This window comes from Podarcis bocagei, assembly GCF_964188305.1.
Source record: "Podarcis bocagei genome assembly, chromosome: 10".
Lineage (NCBI taxonomy): Eukaryota > Metazoa > Chordata > Lepidosauria > Squamata > Lacertidae > Podarcis > Podarcis bocagei.
In genome coordinates this window covers 6,550,907-6,567,797 of record NC_138135.1, presented here as the reverse complement: position 1 = coordinate 6,567,797, position 16,891 = coordinate 6,550,907, and the positions used below count along the sequence as shown (strand labels likewise).

General features: G+C 49.5%; 1 protein-coding gene across 1 annotated transcript in view; it reads right to left on the bottom strand.

Annotated features, from left to right (window-relative positions):
- Nucleotides 1–13,147, bottom strand: part of KCP (kielin cysteine rich BMP regulator) — a 114,771-nt gene extending 101,624 nt beyond the window's left edge. The window contains exons 1-3 of the mRNA XM_081209710.1: nucleotides 12,756–13,147; nucleotides 5,979–6,535; nucleotides 4,384–4,456 (exon numbers count right to left, since the gene is read on the bottom strand). Coding sequence (XP_081065836.1) covers nucleotides 4,384–4,456; nucleotides 5,979–6,535; nucleotides 12,756–12,873 — 748 coding nt within the window. The 5' untranslated portion in view covers nucleotides 12,874–13,147. The remainder of the gene's footprint in view (nucleotides 1–4,383; nucleotides 4,457–5,978; nucleotides 6,536–12,755) is intronic.
- Nucleotides 13,148–16,891: the final 3,744 nt, after the last annotated feature.

Genomic DNA, 16,891 nt, shown 5'->3' with positions numbered 1-16,891 from the left:
GCTTAGATGACCTTTGGGTGCATTCCAATTCTATAAATCAGTGATTTGGACAAAGACTTCAGAGGTCCCCAGTGCCCTTTTCCAGGAGGCAGCTTCTCAAATGCTTGGGAAATGTGGGAAGGAAGTGGGGGGATGAAACCAGCCCCCCACAGATCACTGCAGCCTCTGGAACACAATGCTCATGCCAGAAATCCCACAAAGCCGTTTGAATTTTAGCAGGAACGCAACTTGCGTCCAGCTCCACAGCCACTGCCAGTCTGCAGTCAAAGGTCAAAATGTTTTGGCAGGCTCAGTCTGATGACCCATCAGAAGCCTCTTTTCAGGTAATTGGCCAATTAATTACCCCGCCGCCGCTGCCCCAAAGAGGTCATGGGGCAAAGAGTACAAGGTTTTTGAGAAATGAGGTTGAGCGGTGTAATCGAGGGAGGACCATAGAACTGTCACATCTTGGAGCACAAAAACAGATCGCTGCAAGCTGCGTTCCAGCTCACGCCTGAAAGTTGAATTTCTTAAAGAGCTCTGCCGCCTCAACCCCTTGCGAAAGGATATTGTGGAGGTGGGGAAAGATAAAGAAAGGGCACAACAAACGACCGGGGGTGGGGTGGGGGTGGAGCGACTCTCCCGTGAACAAAAGCTGCAGCATTTGGGGTGTTTTAGTTAGGCAAGAAGAACCAGATGCAGAAGTACACGATGGGGGACACCTGACTCACTAGCAGGACATGGGAAAAGGCTCTGGGGGTCTTGGTGGACCACAAGCTTATCATGAGTCCACAGCGTGATGCAGCAGCAAAAAAAGTAAATGCTATTCTAGGCTGCATCAACAGAAGTCTAGTGTCCAGATCAAGGGAAGTCATAGTCCCGCTCTACTCTGCCTTGGTCAGCAGGCCCTGTCAGGGGGGGGGGGGCATATGGGCTTCCGATTCCAAAGGGGACCTCGGTCAGCATATTTATCTCTATTTTCCATTTTGTCTTTATATGCAGATACGGCTCAAGCCTTGAAATAAAGTATTTGTCAGCATAACTTTTGTGAAAATTATTTATATGCTTACTTATTCATAGGGACGCGGGTGGCGCTGTGGGTTAAACCACAGAGCCTAGGACTTGCCAATCAGAAGGTCGGTGGTTCAAGTCCCCGTGATGGGGTGAGCTCCCGTTGCTCGGTCCCAGTTCCTGCCAACGTAGCAGTTCGAAAGCACCTCAAAGTGCAAGTAGATAAACAGGTACCACTTCAGCAGGAAGGTAAACGGTGTTTCCGTGTGCTGCTCTGGTTCACCAGAAGCGGCTTAGTCCTGCTGGCCACATGACCTGGAAGCTGTACGCCGGCTCCCTCGGCCAATAAAACGAGAAGAGCGCCGCAACCCCAGAGTCGGCCACGAATGGACCTAATGGTCAGGGGTCCCCTTTATCCCTTTACCCCTTTATCTATTTATAAGACTTCACCAATCTGGGCAGCACAATTTAAGAAGGAAGTTGACAAGCTGGAACGTTTGCAGAGGAGGGCGACCCAGATGATCAAGGGGTCTGGAAACTAAGCCTGATGAGGAACGGTTGAAGGTGCTGGGTATGTTTAGCCTGGAAAAGAGGAGACTGAGAGGAGATATGAAAGCCATCTTCAAATATCTCAAGGGCTGTCCCATGGAAGAGGGAGCAAGCTTGTTTTCTGCTCCTCCGGAAAGTAGGACTTGAACCAATGGCTTCAAGTTGCAAGAAAGGAGATTCTGACTGAACATTCAGAAAAGCTTTCTGACAGTAAGAGCTGCTCAACAGCAGAACGGTTTCCTGCCAGAGGTTGCGGACTCTCCTCCTTCCTGGAGGTTTTTAAGCAGAGGTTGGATGGCCATCTGTCAGAGATGCTTTAGCTGAGATTCCTGCATCGCAGGGGGTTGGACTAGATGTCCCTCAGGGTCCCATCCAACCCTACTATTCTAAGAGGGCATGGCTGGCTGGAACCCTTCAGAGGCGCACTCCATTCCACAGGGATGAGAAACCTGGGGCTCTCCGGAGATATCCTTGCCATTTGCCAGTTCGATTCCCATCAGTCGCGACTACGCAGGTCCCCCATCCCTGCCAGAAAGCAACATTTTCTGGCCAGTCTTCCTTGTTGTTGTTTAGTCATTTAGTCGTGTCCGACTCTTCGTGACCCCCTGGACCAGAGCACACCAGGCACTCCTGTCTTCCACTGCCTCCCGCTGTTTAGTCAAACCCATGCTGGTAGCTTCGAGAACACTGTCCAACCATCTCATCCTCTGTCGTCCCCTTCTCCTTGTGCCCTCCATCTTTCCCAACATTAGAGTCTTTTCCAGGGAGTCTTCTCTTCTCCTGAGGTGGCCAAAGTCTTGGAGCCTCAGCTTCAGGATCTGTCCTTCCAGTGAGCACTCAGGGCTGATTTCCTTCAGAATGGAGAGGTTTGATCTTCTTGCAGTCCATGGGACTCTCCAGAGTCTCCTCCAGCACCAGAATTTAAAAGCATCCATTCTTCGGCGATCAGCCTTCTTTATGGTCCAGCTCTCACTTCCAAGTCTTCCTTGGTCTTCCTTATTTACAGGAAGCCTAACAGCAGCCAGCCCAGCTACAGACTTATTAGCTGAAGAACAGCTGTTCTAACTACACAATTTGCCTAATATTTCCTTGGCAGATGAGAAGCCTGAGCTTAGATACATAACTTCCTCTCTGGGGAACAGGCAGACATCAGATCAGGCCTTTAAAGCCACGGATGCTATATTTACCCCCAGGCACTCAGTTCATAGATACAGCAGGAAATGCGGAGGCTCTCTGTGTACAACTTTTTTTAAAAAAAATCTCTGGGTCCCGTTTGCAATTTTTACATTAACGATGCCATTTCCATGCTGAGAAAGAGAGGTCAGCGCTGCCTTTGTGTGCTTGGCGATGATGCGATCCGGTCTCATGCATGAACAGGTTTGCAGCGTGGGTCGACAACTTGGGGAATTCTTCCAGAAGTTTTGGGGAAACCAAAGTAGTGGATTTGCGTAGGAGGCCCCAAATAAATCCATCCTCATCTTTTAGGTCTCGCCTTTTTACTTGGTATAGTGGGGGGTGAAATCCCCAATAAGGATGTTACTTTTTTCTGTATGCTACAACAGCTATGAGAATATTATTAGCGAAGAATTGGAAGAAACAAGATTTACCAACTATCGAAGAACGGCAGATGAAGATGATGGACTATATGGAACTTGGCTGGGAGACTCTGAGACCAGAGAGAAGAGACAGTGGAAGAAGACTGGAAGAAGTTTAAAGAATATTTGAAAAAATATGTTAATATTTAAATCTTAGAATAGCTTTGGAAGTGGATATAAGCTGTACGGTTAGAAGTAGAAGATAGTGTATTTTAAAATAGTATTATTTGTAAGTGATAAAATGTGGAGATTTTTATGGTAAAAGTAAGTGCGATTTAAAAATGGTTAAAAATTATGATATATGAAGCTGCTGAAGATGAGGAAATCAGATAGGAGGTTCTTGGGGAAGCTCACCTAACAATGTTCAGAAAAAAATAAGGATAAGATAAGATAAGAATTTGTTTGTATTGTTTATTTGTGTTATAAAATGAATAAAAAAATTTGAGGGGGGGGGAGAAAGAAAAAAGAAAACAGGATGTTGGACTCGATGGGCCATTGAACTGATCTAGCAACCGCTTCTCTTGTTCTTATGTCGTGTCCTTAACAGCTATAATACTTAGCGTAGAAAATAAATGGATCATTTGCAAAGCCCCAGAGAGAGATCTCTCCAACACGCCATTCGCTTGGCTCGGGAACAGAGAAAAACGTCAAGCCCCTTCGTCACCTCCCTCCAGACAGATCGCCCCCCACTCCTTTCCCACTCTATTCCAGATGTCAGCCCCCTCCTCTCGCAACAGCTGGAGCCCTTCCAAGGCCCACAAATTGTACCCGCCCAGGACGGGGAACATCTGGCAGTGCGGCTGATTCCTGCTCTTTGCACAGATGTCGAAGGCTTGACAGGGCGAGAACGTTCCCAAAGTCAGCGGATTGCTTTGATGTCACGTTTCTTTGCTTCCCCGTTCCCACCAACTCCATTCCGAGCAGACAAAGAATGATAAAACTGTAGAGATGGAAGGGATCACCCGCCCCGGGTCATCTAGTCCAACCCCCCCTGCAATGAAGGAATCTCAGTTTAAAAACCACCTTTCGGTCTTCTCATTTCCAAGCTAAACATACCCAGCTCCCAGATGTTCTGGACTATGAGTCCAGACGTGCTTCCATCAGCCACCGTTTCATACAACTCTGTTCTGGACTGGGCTGATGGGAATTGTAGTCCAAAAGGCCTCAAGTGTGGCAGGTTGGCCAAGGGCGTCTCAGCCAACGCCTGCGCAGACAAACCGGGGTGCCACCCAACGCCCCCAGCTCTTACCTGGCAGGTTCTCGCAGTGCCAGGGACGGTGGGGGAAGCCACTGGGCGAAATCTCTGCTGTCTGCCAGTAGCCCTGCAAAATGAAAAGAAATAAAATAAAATAAAATAAAGCCACCCTAAAAATGCCTCGTGGGGATATGAATTGAGAAAGAAGTGGTTTTTGGGGGGACAGGAGACGGGCAGGTGTGGGGGACTCCCTGGTCCTGAATGGGGTAACTGTGCCCCTGAAGGACCAGGTGCGCAGCCTGGGAGTCATTTTGGACTCACAGCTGTCCATGGAGGCGCAGGTCAAATCTGTGTCCAGGGCAGCTGTTTACCAGCTCCATCTGGTGCACAGGATGAGACCCTATCTGCCCACAGACTGTCTCGCCAGAGTGGTGCATGCTCTGGTTATCTCCCACTTGGACTACTGCAATGCACTCTACATGGGGCTACCTTTGAAGGTGACCCGGAAACTACAATTAATCCAGAATGCGGCAGCTAGACTGGCAACTGGGAGCGACCGCCGAGACCACATAACACCGGTCCTGACAGATCTGCATTGGCTCCTAGTACGTTTCCGAGCACAATTCAAAGTGTTGGAGCTGACCTTGAAAGCCCTAAACGGCCTCGGTCCAGTAGACCTGAAGGAGCGTCTCCACCTCCATCATTCTGCCCAGACACTGAGGTCCAGCTCCGAGGGCCTTCTGGCGGTTCCCTCCCTGCGAGAAGCCAAGTTACAGGGAACCAGGCAGAGGGCCTTCTCGGTGGTGGCGCCCGCCCTGTGGAACGCCCTCCCACCAGTTGTCAAAGAGAAAAATAACTACCAGACTTTTAGAAGACATCTGAAGGCAGCCCTGTTTAGGGAAGCTTTTAATGTTTAATAGATTACTGTATTTTAACATTCTGTTGGAAGCCACCCAGAGTGGCTGGGGAAAGCCAGCCAGATGGGTGGGGTATAAATAATAATAATAATAATAATAATAATAATAATAATTATTATTATTATTATTATTATTATTATTACTACAGTGGTACCTCGGGTTAAGTGCCGTATTTTTTGCTCTATAAGACGCACCAGACCACAAGACGCACCTAGTTTTTGGAGGAGGAAAACAAGAAAAGAAATATTCTGAATCTCAGAAGCCAGAACAGCAAGAGGGATCGCTGCGCAGTGAAAGCAGCATTCCCTCTTGCTGTTCTTGCTTCTGGGATAGCTGCGCAGCCTGCATTCTCTCCATAAGACGCACACACATTTTCCCTTACTTTTTAGGAGGGAAAAAGTGAGTCTTATAGAGCAAAAAATACAGTACTAAATTCATTCTGGAAGTCTGTTCTTAACCTGAAGCACCACTTTAGCTAATGGGGCCTCCTGCTGCCGCCGTGCCACCAGAGCACGATTTCTGTTCTTATCCTGAAGCAAAGTTCTTAACCTGAAGCACTATATCTGGGTTAGCAGAGTCTGTAACCTGAAGCGTATGTAATCCGAGGTACCACTGTATTTAATAAAAATATTTTTAAAAAGAAAGAAAAGAGAGAGATCCAGCAGAACCAGGAAACAGCTTTCACCCGGTTGGCAGGTCCTGGCATTCGGGAGCATCGCGTTGCCAACTTACCAGGAACTTACTAGCCTTGTCTCCTTCCAAACTGGCAAAGGTGACCTGCAGGTCCAGGGGCAGAATGAGGCTGAGTACCTCCTCGCCGCCGCCTTTCTCAAAGACGACGGGCTCCTGGCAGTCGACAAAGAGTGAGATGCGTTGCGGCTCCAGATGGAGGGCCAGCCGTACCCAGAGACCGTGGGCAAAGGGGTTGGTCCCGGGAAAGACCAAGGAGGCCGGCTCCATGTTGTGGACGGCGCGGTAGTCGAGGCGCAGCTGGCCGGACCGGGCGCTGGACACCAGCTGCAGAAGGGGGCAGCCGTCCCGCTTGGTGGCGGCCGGCGAGACCAGGGAGACGAGGGTCCCTTCCGAGGCGCGGCTCTGGCGGGCCACAAAGTGGAAGCCGAGGGCCGCCTGCACTGTGGACAGCAGGTAGACGGAGTAGTCCCAGGGGAGGGTCAGGTGGGGCACCCGCTGGCGGAACTTCCAGGCTGGCACGCCCGGATCGGGACCCTTGGCCTTGGTGACCCCCACGACAGAGCGGGTGACGTTGAGGGCCTCCAGCAGGTCAATGACTGCAAAAATAAAAAGAGAGAGCAGGAGTGTTGATGAGGTGGAGGAGGAAGATTTAATATCTCTTTATCTATTCCTTTATTTTTCAAATACATTTTGTTAGATTTCCACAAATGCCGCATAAAATTCCAGTACATGATCAGGTCTAGTATACCTGAAGGAGCGTCTCCACCCCCATCGTCCACCCTGGACACTGAGGTCCAGCTCCGAGGGCCTTCTGGCAGTTCCCTCATTGCGAGAAGCGAGGTTACAGGGAAGCAGGCAGAGGGCCTTCTCGGTGGTGGCCCCCGCCCTGTGGAACGCCCTCCCATCAGATGTCAGGGAAATAAACTACTACTTGACGTGTAGAAGACATCCGAAGGCAGCCCTGTTTAGGGAAGTTTTTAAGGTCTGACGCTGTATTGTATTTAATATTCGGTTGGAAGCCGCCCAGAGTGGCTGGGGAAACCCAGCCAGATGGGCGGGGTATAAATAATAAATTATTATTTTTAAAATTATTTTTCCATCCCTTTCCCCGTGGTATTTCCCCTCCAACCCCTTTGCTGCACCCCATCTTCCCTCTTTTCCTTCCCAATGGAAGGAGGTTAAATCCTGCAGGGCCCTGGTCTCCTGGGACAGAGCATTCCACCAGGTCGGAGCCATCACTGAGAAAGCCCTGGCCCTGGTGGAGGATAGTCTGACTTCCTCAGGGACCTCTAAACTATGGTTATTCATGGACCTTAAGGTCCTCTGCGGGGCAGACCAGGAGAGGCGGTCCTGTAGATAAAAGAGAGTCCTTCTAACTCAACTGGCAGAGCACCAGACTCAGGTTCGAGGGTTTGAGTCCCACGTTTAGGCAAAAGATTCCTTCATTGCAGGAGGTGGGACTAGGTGAAGCCTTGTGGTCCCTTCCAGCTCTACAACTCTATGATTCTATCATTTGTGAAGCACATCATTAAACTGTGGAACTCACTCTTTCAGGAGGCAGTGAAGATCACCAAATTGGATGTCTTTGAAAGAGGATCAGAAGGCGCTACTCTGCTCAAAGGCAGCAATGCTTCTGACCACCAGATTTTGGAAGCCGCAAAAAACCAGAAGCCTTTTTTGCCAGGTATTTTAGGCCAAGACATACCAAAAGAAACGAGGACTTTATATATGTATGCCACTGCAAGCAGCGAAAACGTTGACTGCACAAAATCAGAAGACTGGAGGAATACCAACTAAAGGACAACGGCAAGAGAAGTTGATGAACTATCCAGAGCTGGCAAAAAATAACAGTTTAAGAGGAAAAGACAACAGCGACTTTGAAAAAGAATGGGAACAGTTTATATTATATTTGCAGAAACAAAGGAAGTCAATAGACTTGATGGCAGAATTCAAAGAAACATTCACATTATTAGTACTAGAAAATGTTTAGAAAATAGTGAAATATTATACTGTACAGTCATACCTCGGGTTAAATGTGCTTCAGGCTGAGCATTTTCAGGTTACGCTCCACGGCAACCCGGAAGTAACGGAGCACATTAATTCTGGGTTTTGCCGCTCGCGCATGTGCAGACGCTCAAAATGACGTCATGCGCATGTGCGGAAGCAGCGAATCAAGACCCGCAGACGTGCTTGCACGGGTTGCGTTCGCTTCCGGGTGTGAACGGAGCTCTGGAATGGATCCTGTTCGCATCCAGAGGTACCACTGTATTTACTTTTATTTTTATGTTTTTAGGCTTGATGTTATGTTATTAATAACTTTTTCTGTTAGGAGATAGCAAAGTGGGTGAAAAGAGAAAGAAACCAGAAGCGGAAGTTGGGGAAAGCCCTGGAGGGGAGGAATATATAGTGAATGTTAAGAAATTGAGATGTATGTAATGAATGAAAAAGAAAAATGAATAATTTTTTTTATTAAAAAAACAACAACAGATTTTGGAAGCCGCAGGAAAGGAGAGGGGTCTTGCGTTCGAATCCTGCTTGCGCGTATGCTTGGCCACTTTGAGAACAGGATACTGGACTAGATCCATAGCTGTCAACGTTTCCCTTTTTTAAAAGGGAAATTCCCTTATTCCGAATAGGATTCCTCGCAAGAAAAGGGAAAAGTTGGCAGCTATGACTAGATCCTGCAGGCCTCTTCCGATGTGCTTGTGTCCGCGCGGCAGAAACGCTTGCCACATCGATGTGACTCTCCCAAGACAGCTGTGACATTGGGCGCACATCTGTGCATGCCCTTCGTAGGTCCTTCTGCTGGATTTGCAAAAAAAAAACCCCTCCAAAGTCCAGGGCTGTCACTGTGAATCATTTGCGGGCAGATGCGTCCCCCGGCCCACATAACTTCCGTGTGCAAAAGGCAACGCTCCCTTTGTCGAGAGCTCGGCCAGGACTGAGCGGTGCCCGGGCACTTTTCCCAGAAAACCCCTCCTCATCCCAGTTTAATTAAGAACAGCTGGGGCTGCTCCAATGGAACTGGGGGGAGGCAGACTGGAATGTGGGGGGAGGAGAGAGAGCGTCTAGGCCCCGGACGCCGAGTGGCCTTTGGAATATGTGGTCAACTCTCGGCCTGGAGTTGGGTGAGTGGACTGAGAAAAGACAGAAGTGAAACCCTGCCCCAGCCGCTGCCAATATTTTCGTACCTCTTTCCCTCCATTGCATTGTAAAGCTGTTTGCAAGCCACGGGAACCAGAAAGACACCATTAAGCAGTTGGTCCCTTACCTTTATGGAGACACGGGTGGCGCTGTGGGTTAAACCACAGAACCTAGGACTTGCCTATCGGAAGGTCAGCGGTTTGAATCCCCGCGACAGGGTGAGCTCCCGTTGCTCGGTCCCTGCTCCTGCCAACCTAGCAGTTCGAAAGCACATCGAGTGCAAGTAGATAAATAGGTACCACTCCAGCGGGAAGGTAAACTGCGTTTCCGTGCGCTGCTCTGGTTCGCCAGAAGCGGCTTAGTCATGCTGGTCACATGACCCGGAAGCTGTACCTCGGCTCCCTTGGCCAGTAAAGCGAGATAAGCGCCGCAACCCCAGAGTCGGCCACGACTGGACCTAATGATCAGGGGTCCCTTTACCTTGACCTTTTACCCTTACCTTTCCCACCCTGACCTAGCCACAGTGACCCATGTGACGGTCAGCTCCAGGCTTGACTACTGTAATTCGCTCTACGCAGGGCTGCCCCGGAAACTCCAGCGGGTGCAGAATGCTGCAGCAAGGCTCCTCACGGGGTCCTTGCCATGGGAGTATATTCACCCAGTGCTTTACCAGTTGCACTGGCTCCCGGTGGAGTATTGGGTCAGGTTCAGGGTGCTGGTTTTGAATTTAAAGCCCTTTGTGGCTTAGGGCCCTTGTATTTACGGGACCGCCTCTCCTGGTCCTGCCCCGCAGAGGACCTTAAGGTCCATGAATAATCATAGTTTAGAGGTCCGGGGCCCTAAGGAAGTCAGATTATCCTCCCCCAGGGCCAGGGCCTTTTCAGTGATGGCTCCGACCTGGTGGAATGCTCTGTCCCACGAGACCAGGGTCCTGCAGGATTTAACTTCCTTCCGCCGGGCCTGTAAGACAGAGCTATTCCGCCTGGCTTTTAATTTGAATTTAGCCTGATCGTTTATTCCCCTTCCTTCCCTCCCCTTTCCCTTTTTATGAAGATTACCCGCTCTGAGACCCCACAGCTAATTCTCCCCTGGTCTCCTCGCTGGTCCAAGTAGGACCAGTTCAGCCAGCTAGCCCTGGGGATTATCTAATGCTTATTTCCCCAAAATTGATTTTTGAATTTTATTGTTAATCATGTTTTTATACTGTATTTTATGCTGCTTTTATAATTAAAGTGTTTTAAATTTGTTGTTAGCCGCCCTGAGCCTGGTTTTTGAACCGGGAAGGGCGGGGTATACATAAAATATTATTATTATTATTATTATTATTATTATTATTATTATTATTATTATTATTATTATTATCTGTCCTGCGTCTTTGAACATTCAGGAGAGCGAGGAGAAAACTGTTCTCCACTCTTTCCAGTCCAGGCATAATTGGCTATTTTGGTGCCTGATCCAGGGAACGCGAAACAGTCTGAAGTCTCATTGGCTCCAGCGGGAAGGGAAGAAGAATGCTCTTAAATGCAAAATTGGCTGGATCCTGCCTCTTTCCCCAGGGAGGGGAACCCAGAGGACAGAGGAAAGTTCTGCCCCATGTGCTCTAGCAAAGAGGAGATGCGAACAGTTGCTTTTCCATCCAGCCGCTGAAGAAGAGTCTGGTTACTGGGATAGCTCAGTTGGTAGCGCACGAGACTCTAAATCTCAGGGTAGTGGGTTCGAGTCTCACATGGGGCAAAGGATTGCTGCGTTGCAGGGGGTTGGACTAGATGACCCTTGGGGTTACCTTCCCATCCCACAGCTCTATGATCAAAGTGCAAAATGGGCCAGTTTGGGCTCCAGTAAAATTGAATCCCATAAAGGAAAACGTTCAATTTCCCTCTCAGAGTTCGTGGAAACATTTATTGTTTATTTCGTAAAATGTGTACACAGCTTGATTGTATTTATTTTCAACAATAAAAAAGAACCTTCAACATGTTTCACAAAATAAGATAAAGCAATAAAATTACCACCCAGAAAAAACGGCAACAATAATTTAATGCATTCCTGAAGTTAAAATGATGATAGGCCAAAAACAGAACTTCCACGAACTCTGTAAACATCTGGAGAAGCTAGTCTAAACAAAAACGTTTTTAGCATGCGTCGAAAAAAAGTGAAATTGTATCTGCCTGCCTGCTATCAATAGGCAGGGAGTTCCGCAGTGTAGATGCTGCCACATTTAAAAATTGAGTGTCTTTTGAATGCGGAACATGGGGATCTGCCTTGCATCAAGGAAGAGCCCTGGTCCATCCAGCTCAGTGTTACCAACACGGACTGGCAGCAGCTCAGCAAGGTTTCAGGCGGGGCCTGTGCTAGCCCTGCCTGGAGAGACCATCAGGGTCTGAACCTGGGACATTCTGCATGCCAAGCAGACGCTCTAGCACTAAGCCAGGAATCTTTCCAAAGAGGTACACAGAAAGCTGTCTAATACTGAGCAAATCCATTAGTCCATCTAGCTTCATACTGCTTGCACTGGCTGGCAGCTGCTGGCTAGGGTTTCAGGCCAGTGGACTCACCCAGTCTTGCCTGAAGGTCCTGGAGATTTGAACCCAGGACCCGACAGCAGTTTCCAGAAAGAATAAAACCAGTAAAAGCAGCTAAAAGCAATTATTTAAAATGTAAACTGTCCTGTGATCCTCGGACGAAGTGCTGTATAGAAATTTAACAAACAAACAGACAGACAGACAGACAGACAACCCTCAAATTACGGTAAATATTTCACTTTCCACTTTTTAAAGTTGCAATACCTAGTTACTAGGCATTGTATGTTACAGATGGTTGAGTTATCAGAACTTCAGAAGCTTAACAGCAACATTGCAGAACAAATCTCAGCTCCCACCGTATCCCCCCTTTTCTGTCCACAGCCAACCTCAAAACCCCGCCATCCATTTAACCAATAGAATTTATTTGCCTGTATATAGGATTGTACAGTGTTATTTGTCATGAGAAGACACTCCCTCAATGGCATCTCACATAAACTTTAAAAAGAAATCTAACAAAAAAAAGGTGTAACATCTTCAAAAATAAATATAAAGAGGGAATGAAGACGAGTGTCAAGACGTTTTGGCAGGTGACATTCATAATATACAAAATATAACTTATTCAAAGCCAAGGGCAAAAGAAATATATCCAAATTTCTCTTTCAAGAAATGAAGAGAAGCAAGAAACTAAAAGCAGATTTGAACACACTGATCCACATTCAAGATATCTGGGTAGACTTGGCTAAGAAAAAAACATTGTTTTAGCAGGCGCAGAAAAGAGCACAGCAGAGACGCCTGGCTGGATGTCCAAGTGGCAGGCAGTTCCATAGGAAAATATGGATTTCTTTAAAAACGTGGAACGGGTATGGCGCCTGGCTACTATTTCAGGATTTAGAAACCGGAGGAAAACACAGGCTATAACCCAGTTTTGCAAACCGTAAAGCCATGTTAATGAACGGACCCCAAGGCTCTGGAAGAAAAGTTTCCTGGCCCTGTCCCCAAGAGGGTCATGGAATGAGAGAACCGTAGAATTGGAAGGGAACACCAAAGGTCATCTAGCCCAACCCTCTGCGGTTCAGGAACCAGACCCCCAGATTCTCAGGGGGTCCCAAAATAGAGGTGCCACCCCCAGAGAGAGCCAGGAGCTCGGACTCACCGTTGTCCCCATAGTAGTGGAGGGGGGTTTCCTGGGCGGCCCCCGGGAGGCTGTGCCAGGCGCCCTGAAGGGCCAGCGCGGCCCACTGGACGGCGTAGAGCTGCCAGCACCCCGGCATGGCCCCTGCGCCCCAGATTCATGGGGGGGGCACCCAGAGGCGGCGGCGATGGGGCAGGGGCTCCTCTCCAGCCCTAGGAAGATGGACGGAGGGATGCGGTGCCAGATGCGCCCAGATGCGCGCGGGCGCGGAAGGTTCGCCACGGGCGCTCCGGCGATGGGGCACGGTCCCTTCTGGGGGTGGGAATGGGGGTCTCAAGCAGCCCCCTCCCCACAGCGAGCCCGGAGAAGGGGAAAGGTCTGCAAGAAGGAGGAGAAGAAGGAAAAGGGCTGGGTAAGGATGGGCGCCGCCGTGCAAGCCCGTCCCTGCTCCTCCTTCGCCGGCGATGCGGGGCTTAGCCCACCCCACACCGCCCCACGGGGGGAGCAAGGGGGAGAGAGAGGCTCGGCTCGGGCAGGACCCGCAGCTCCCGGGGTGGGAGCGAAAACCCGAGGCGGATCCCGGCTCCGGATCAGCAGCAGCAGCAGCAGCAGGAGCGCGGAAAGGAGCGCATGGTTAAACGGCGGAACGCGCGCCCGCAGGAGGCAGCCACGGGCATCATCCGTCACTGCATCAGAAACGCCTGCCGGATGAGGCCTGTGATTCATTTATTCCAGCATTCTGTTCTCACAGTGGCCAACCACATGCCCATCATGGGAAACCCGCAATCAGGATTCGAACTGAGGTCCAGCTCCGAAGTTCCCTCCCTGCGCGAAGTGAGGTTACGGGGAGCCAGGCAGAGGGCCTTCACGGTGGTGGCGCCCGCCCTGTGGAATGCCCTTCCAGCAGATGTCAAAGAGAAAAACAACTACAGTGGTACCTTGGGTTACAGACGCTTCAGGTTACATACGCTTCAGGTTACAGACTCCGCTAACCCAGAAATAGTACCTCAGGTTAAGAACTTTGCTTCAGGATGAGAACAGAAATCGCACGGCGGCAGCGGGAGGCCCCATTAGCTAAAGTGGCGCTTCAGGTTAAGAGCAGTTTCAGGTTAAGAAAGGACCTCCAGAATGAATTAAGTTCTTAACCCGAGGTACCACTGTACCAGACTTTTAGAAGACATCTGAAGGCAGCCCTGTTTAGGGAAGCTTTTAATGTTAAAAGATTATTGTATTTTGATATTCTGTTGGAAACCACCCAGAGGGGCTGGGGAAGCCCAGCCAGATGAGCGGGATATAAATAGTAAATAATAATAATAATAATAATAATAATAATAATAATAATAATAATAATAATAATAATAATAATAAAAAATATCATTATCATTATCATTATCAAAATCAATAAAAACCAATATAGTGGTACCTTGGGTTAAGAACTTAATTCGTTCCGGAGGTCCGCTCTTAACCTGAGACTGTTCTTAACCTGAAGCACCACTTTAGCTAATGGGGCCTCCCGCTGCCGCCGTGCGATTTCTGTTCTCATCCTGAAGCAAAGTTCTTAACCCGAGGTACTATTTCTGGGTTAGCGGAGTCTGTAACCTGAAGCGTATGTAACCCGAGGTACCACTGTACAAATTTGAGCTTCTGCCCTCCCCAAACCCTGGCTACTTCCAAGCCATGATAGCTGTGCTCTGCCTCCACGAGGGAAGCCAGGGATGCTTTTGACCACCGGTTTTTGGAAACCACAGGAGGAGAGAGTTGGTCTTGTGTTCAAATCCTGTTTCCCATAATGGGCACCTGGCTGGCGCAGGATGCTGGCCTGGAGGGACCATTGGCCTGACCCATCAGGCTCTTGTGATGTTCTCAAGGAAGGTGGCACTTGAGGGGTGGAGTGGAAAGTGGGGCTGGAATGGGGGCAAAGGAGGCTTCCCTGGGGGCAGAGAATCCGACAGGGGGCTCTTAATCCAATGCAGAGGTGCAGCAGGAGGGGGTTCGCTTCAGATTACCGTGAGAGTAAGCATGTAAGTATCCCTCTGACCATTATCAGAGACAGGATACTGGGCTCAGTGAGCAGGGCTCCCTTTTGTTGTTTATTCATTTAGTCGTGCCCGACTCTTCGTGACCCCCTGGACCAGAGCACGCCAGGCACTCCTGTCTTCCACTGCCTCCCGCAGTTTGGTCAAACTCATGCTGGTAGCTTCGAGGACACTGTCCAACCATCTCGTCCTCTCTCGTCCCCTTCTCCTTGTGCCCTCCATCTTTCCCAACATCAGGGTCTTTTCCAGGGAGTCTTCTCTTCTCATGAGGTGGCCAAAGTCTTGGAGCCTCAGCTTCAGGATCTGTCCTTCCAGTGAGCACTCAGGGCTGCTTTCCTTCAGAATGGATACGTTTGATCTTCTTGCAATCCATGGGACTCTCAAGAGTCTCCTCCAGCACCAGAATTCAAAAGCATCCATTCTTCGGCGATCAGCCTTCTTTATGGTCCAGCTCTCACTTCCATGCATCACTACTGGGAAAACCATGGCTTTAACTATACGGACCTTCGTTGGCAAGGTGATGTCTCTGCTTTTGAAGATGCTGTCTAGGTTTGTCATTGCTTTTCTCCCAAGAAGCAGGCGTCTTTTAATTTCATGACTGCTGTCACCATCTGCAGTGATCATGGAGCCCAAGAAAGTAAAATCTCTCACTGCCTCCATTTCTTCCCCTTCTACTTGCCAGCAGGTGATGGGCCCAGTGGCCATGATCTTCGTTTTTTTGATGTTGAGCTTCAGACCATATTTTGCGCTCTTCTCTTTCACCCTCATTAAAAGGTTCTTTAATTCCTCCTCACTTTCTGCCATCAAGGTCGTGTCATCTGCTTATCTGAGGTTGTTGATATTAAAGGGCTCCCTTTAGGTACGTTTTATTGACTTATTGACTTATTGATTTCCTAATTCCACCTCAACTGGAGCTCGAGGTTGCGTAATATACTCAAAAGCAAAAGGGGTGTTTGTGATTCCTTCCTCTCCCATGATAAAGAGAGAGAATAAAGTATTGTGCACAATTCACAGTTGTGCCATCAAATAATGATGATGATGATGATGATGTTATTGGGTTCCATGCATACTTGGGAATAAAAAGCTGCATAAATCTGCTTGCAACAAGTATTGGCACCATCATTAAAATGCTGGTGTATCAGGCTGCACATTCTGAATGCAAAGCACCCGGGGCCTAAAAAAATATGGCTATCCCACTGGCTACTGGAGTGGCTAGCAGGCAAAAATACTGTATTTTTCGCCCTATAGGACACACTTTTCCCCCTCCAAAAATGAAGGGGAAATGTGTGTGTGTCCTATGGGGCGAAAGCAGGCTTCAGGAAGCTATCCACAAGCCTTGGGAGCCCGCGGGAGTTCCCGCCGGGCTCCCAAGGCTTGCGGACAGCAGCCTGCATACCAAAGCCTGGGGCCGGTGCGCCCTATGGGGCGAAAAATACGGTACATTGACATACTGGTATGTCAATGGGGGCTGAAGGCTGCTTGGAATGCTGCTGCCCCCTAGTGTACAGATGCGGCACTGTCTAGATGTTTTGGGTGAGTTTTCATTAAGGACAAACCTTTAGCAAGAAGGGGACAGGCAACTGGTACTGCTCCGGTGCAGGGGCGCTGACTTATAAAAAATATTGGGGGGGCCCATACCGGGGTCCTGCCGCTGGTTCGCTCGGGTAGCCGGGAGAACGCAGTTCGAGGTGGCGGTGTTGGGGAGAGACCCTCGCTCAGGGCGCCACTAGACTTGGCGGCCGGCGGCCTATCTGGGGGGTTTTGGAGCGTATTTCGGCGGAGCGATTGGGGAGGAGGGGGCTTGTTGCCGGATTCTTCAGCTGAGCCGGAGATCCGCTGCTGGGGGTCCCTGGGCCGAGTTGTGAGCACGGCCTGCTGAAGGGAGATCCAGCCGATTGCGCGACGGGGACGGCCGGGGCTCTCCGGCTAGGGCGCGCGGCTGGCTGGCTGGCGAGGGAGCAGGTGGGGAGGAGGCGGGGGTCCTCACTCTCTTAGGAAACGCACCCGCGCGCCCGATTGCCACGAAGTCCGAAGGGTGCGTGTGTGGAATTAAAAAGCAAAAACGAGATACGGGCAGGGCAGGCAAAGAGTTTTCTGCAAGAGGATGGAGGGCAGGTTGAA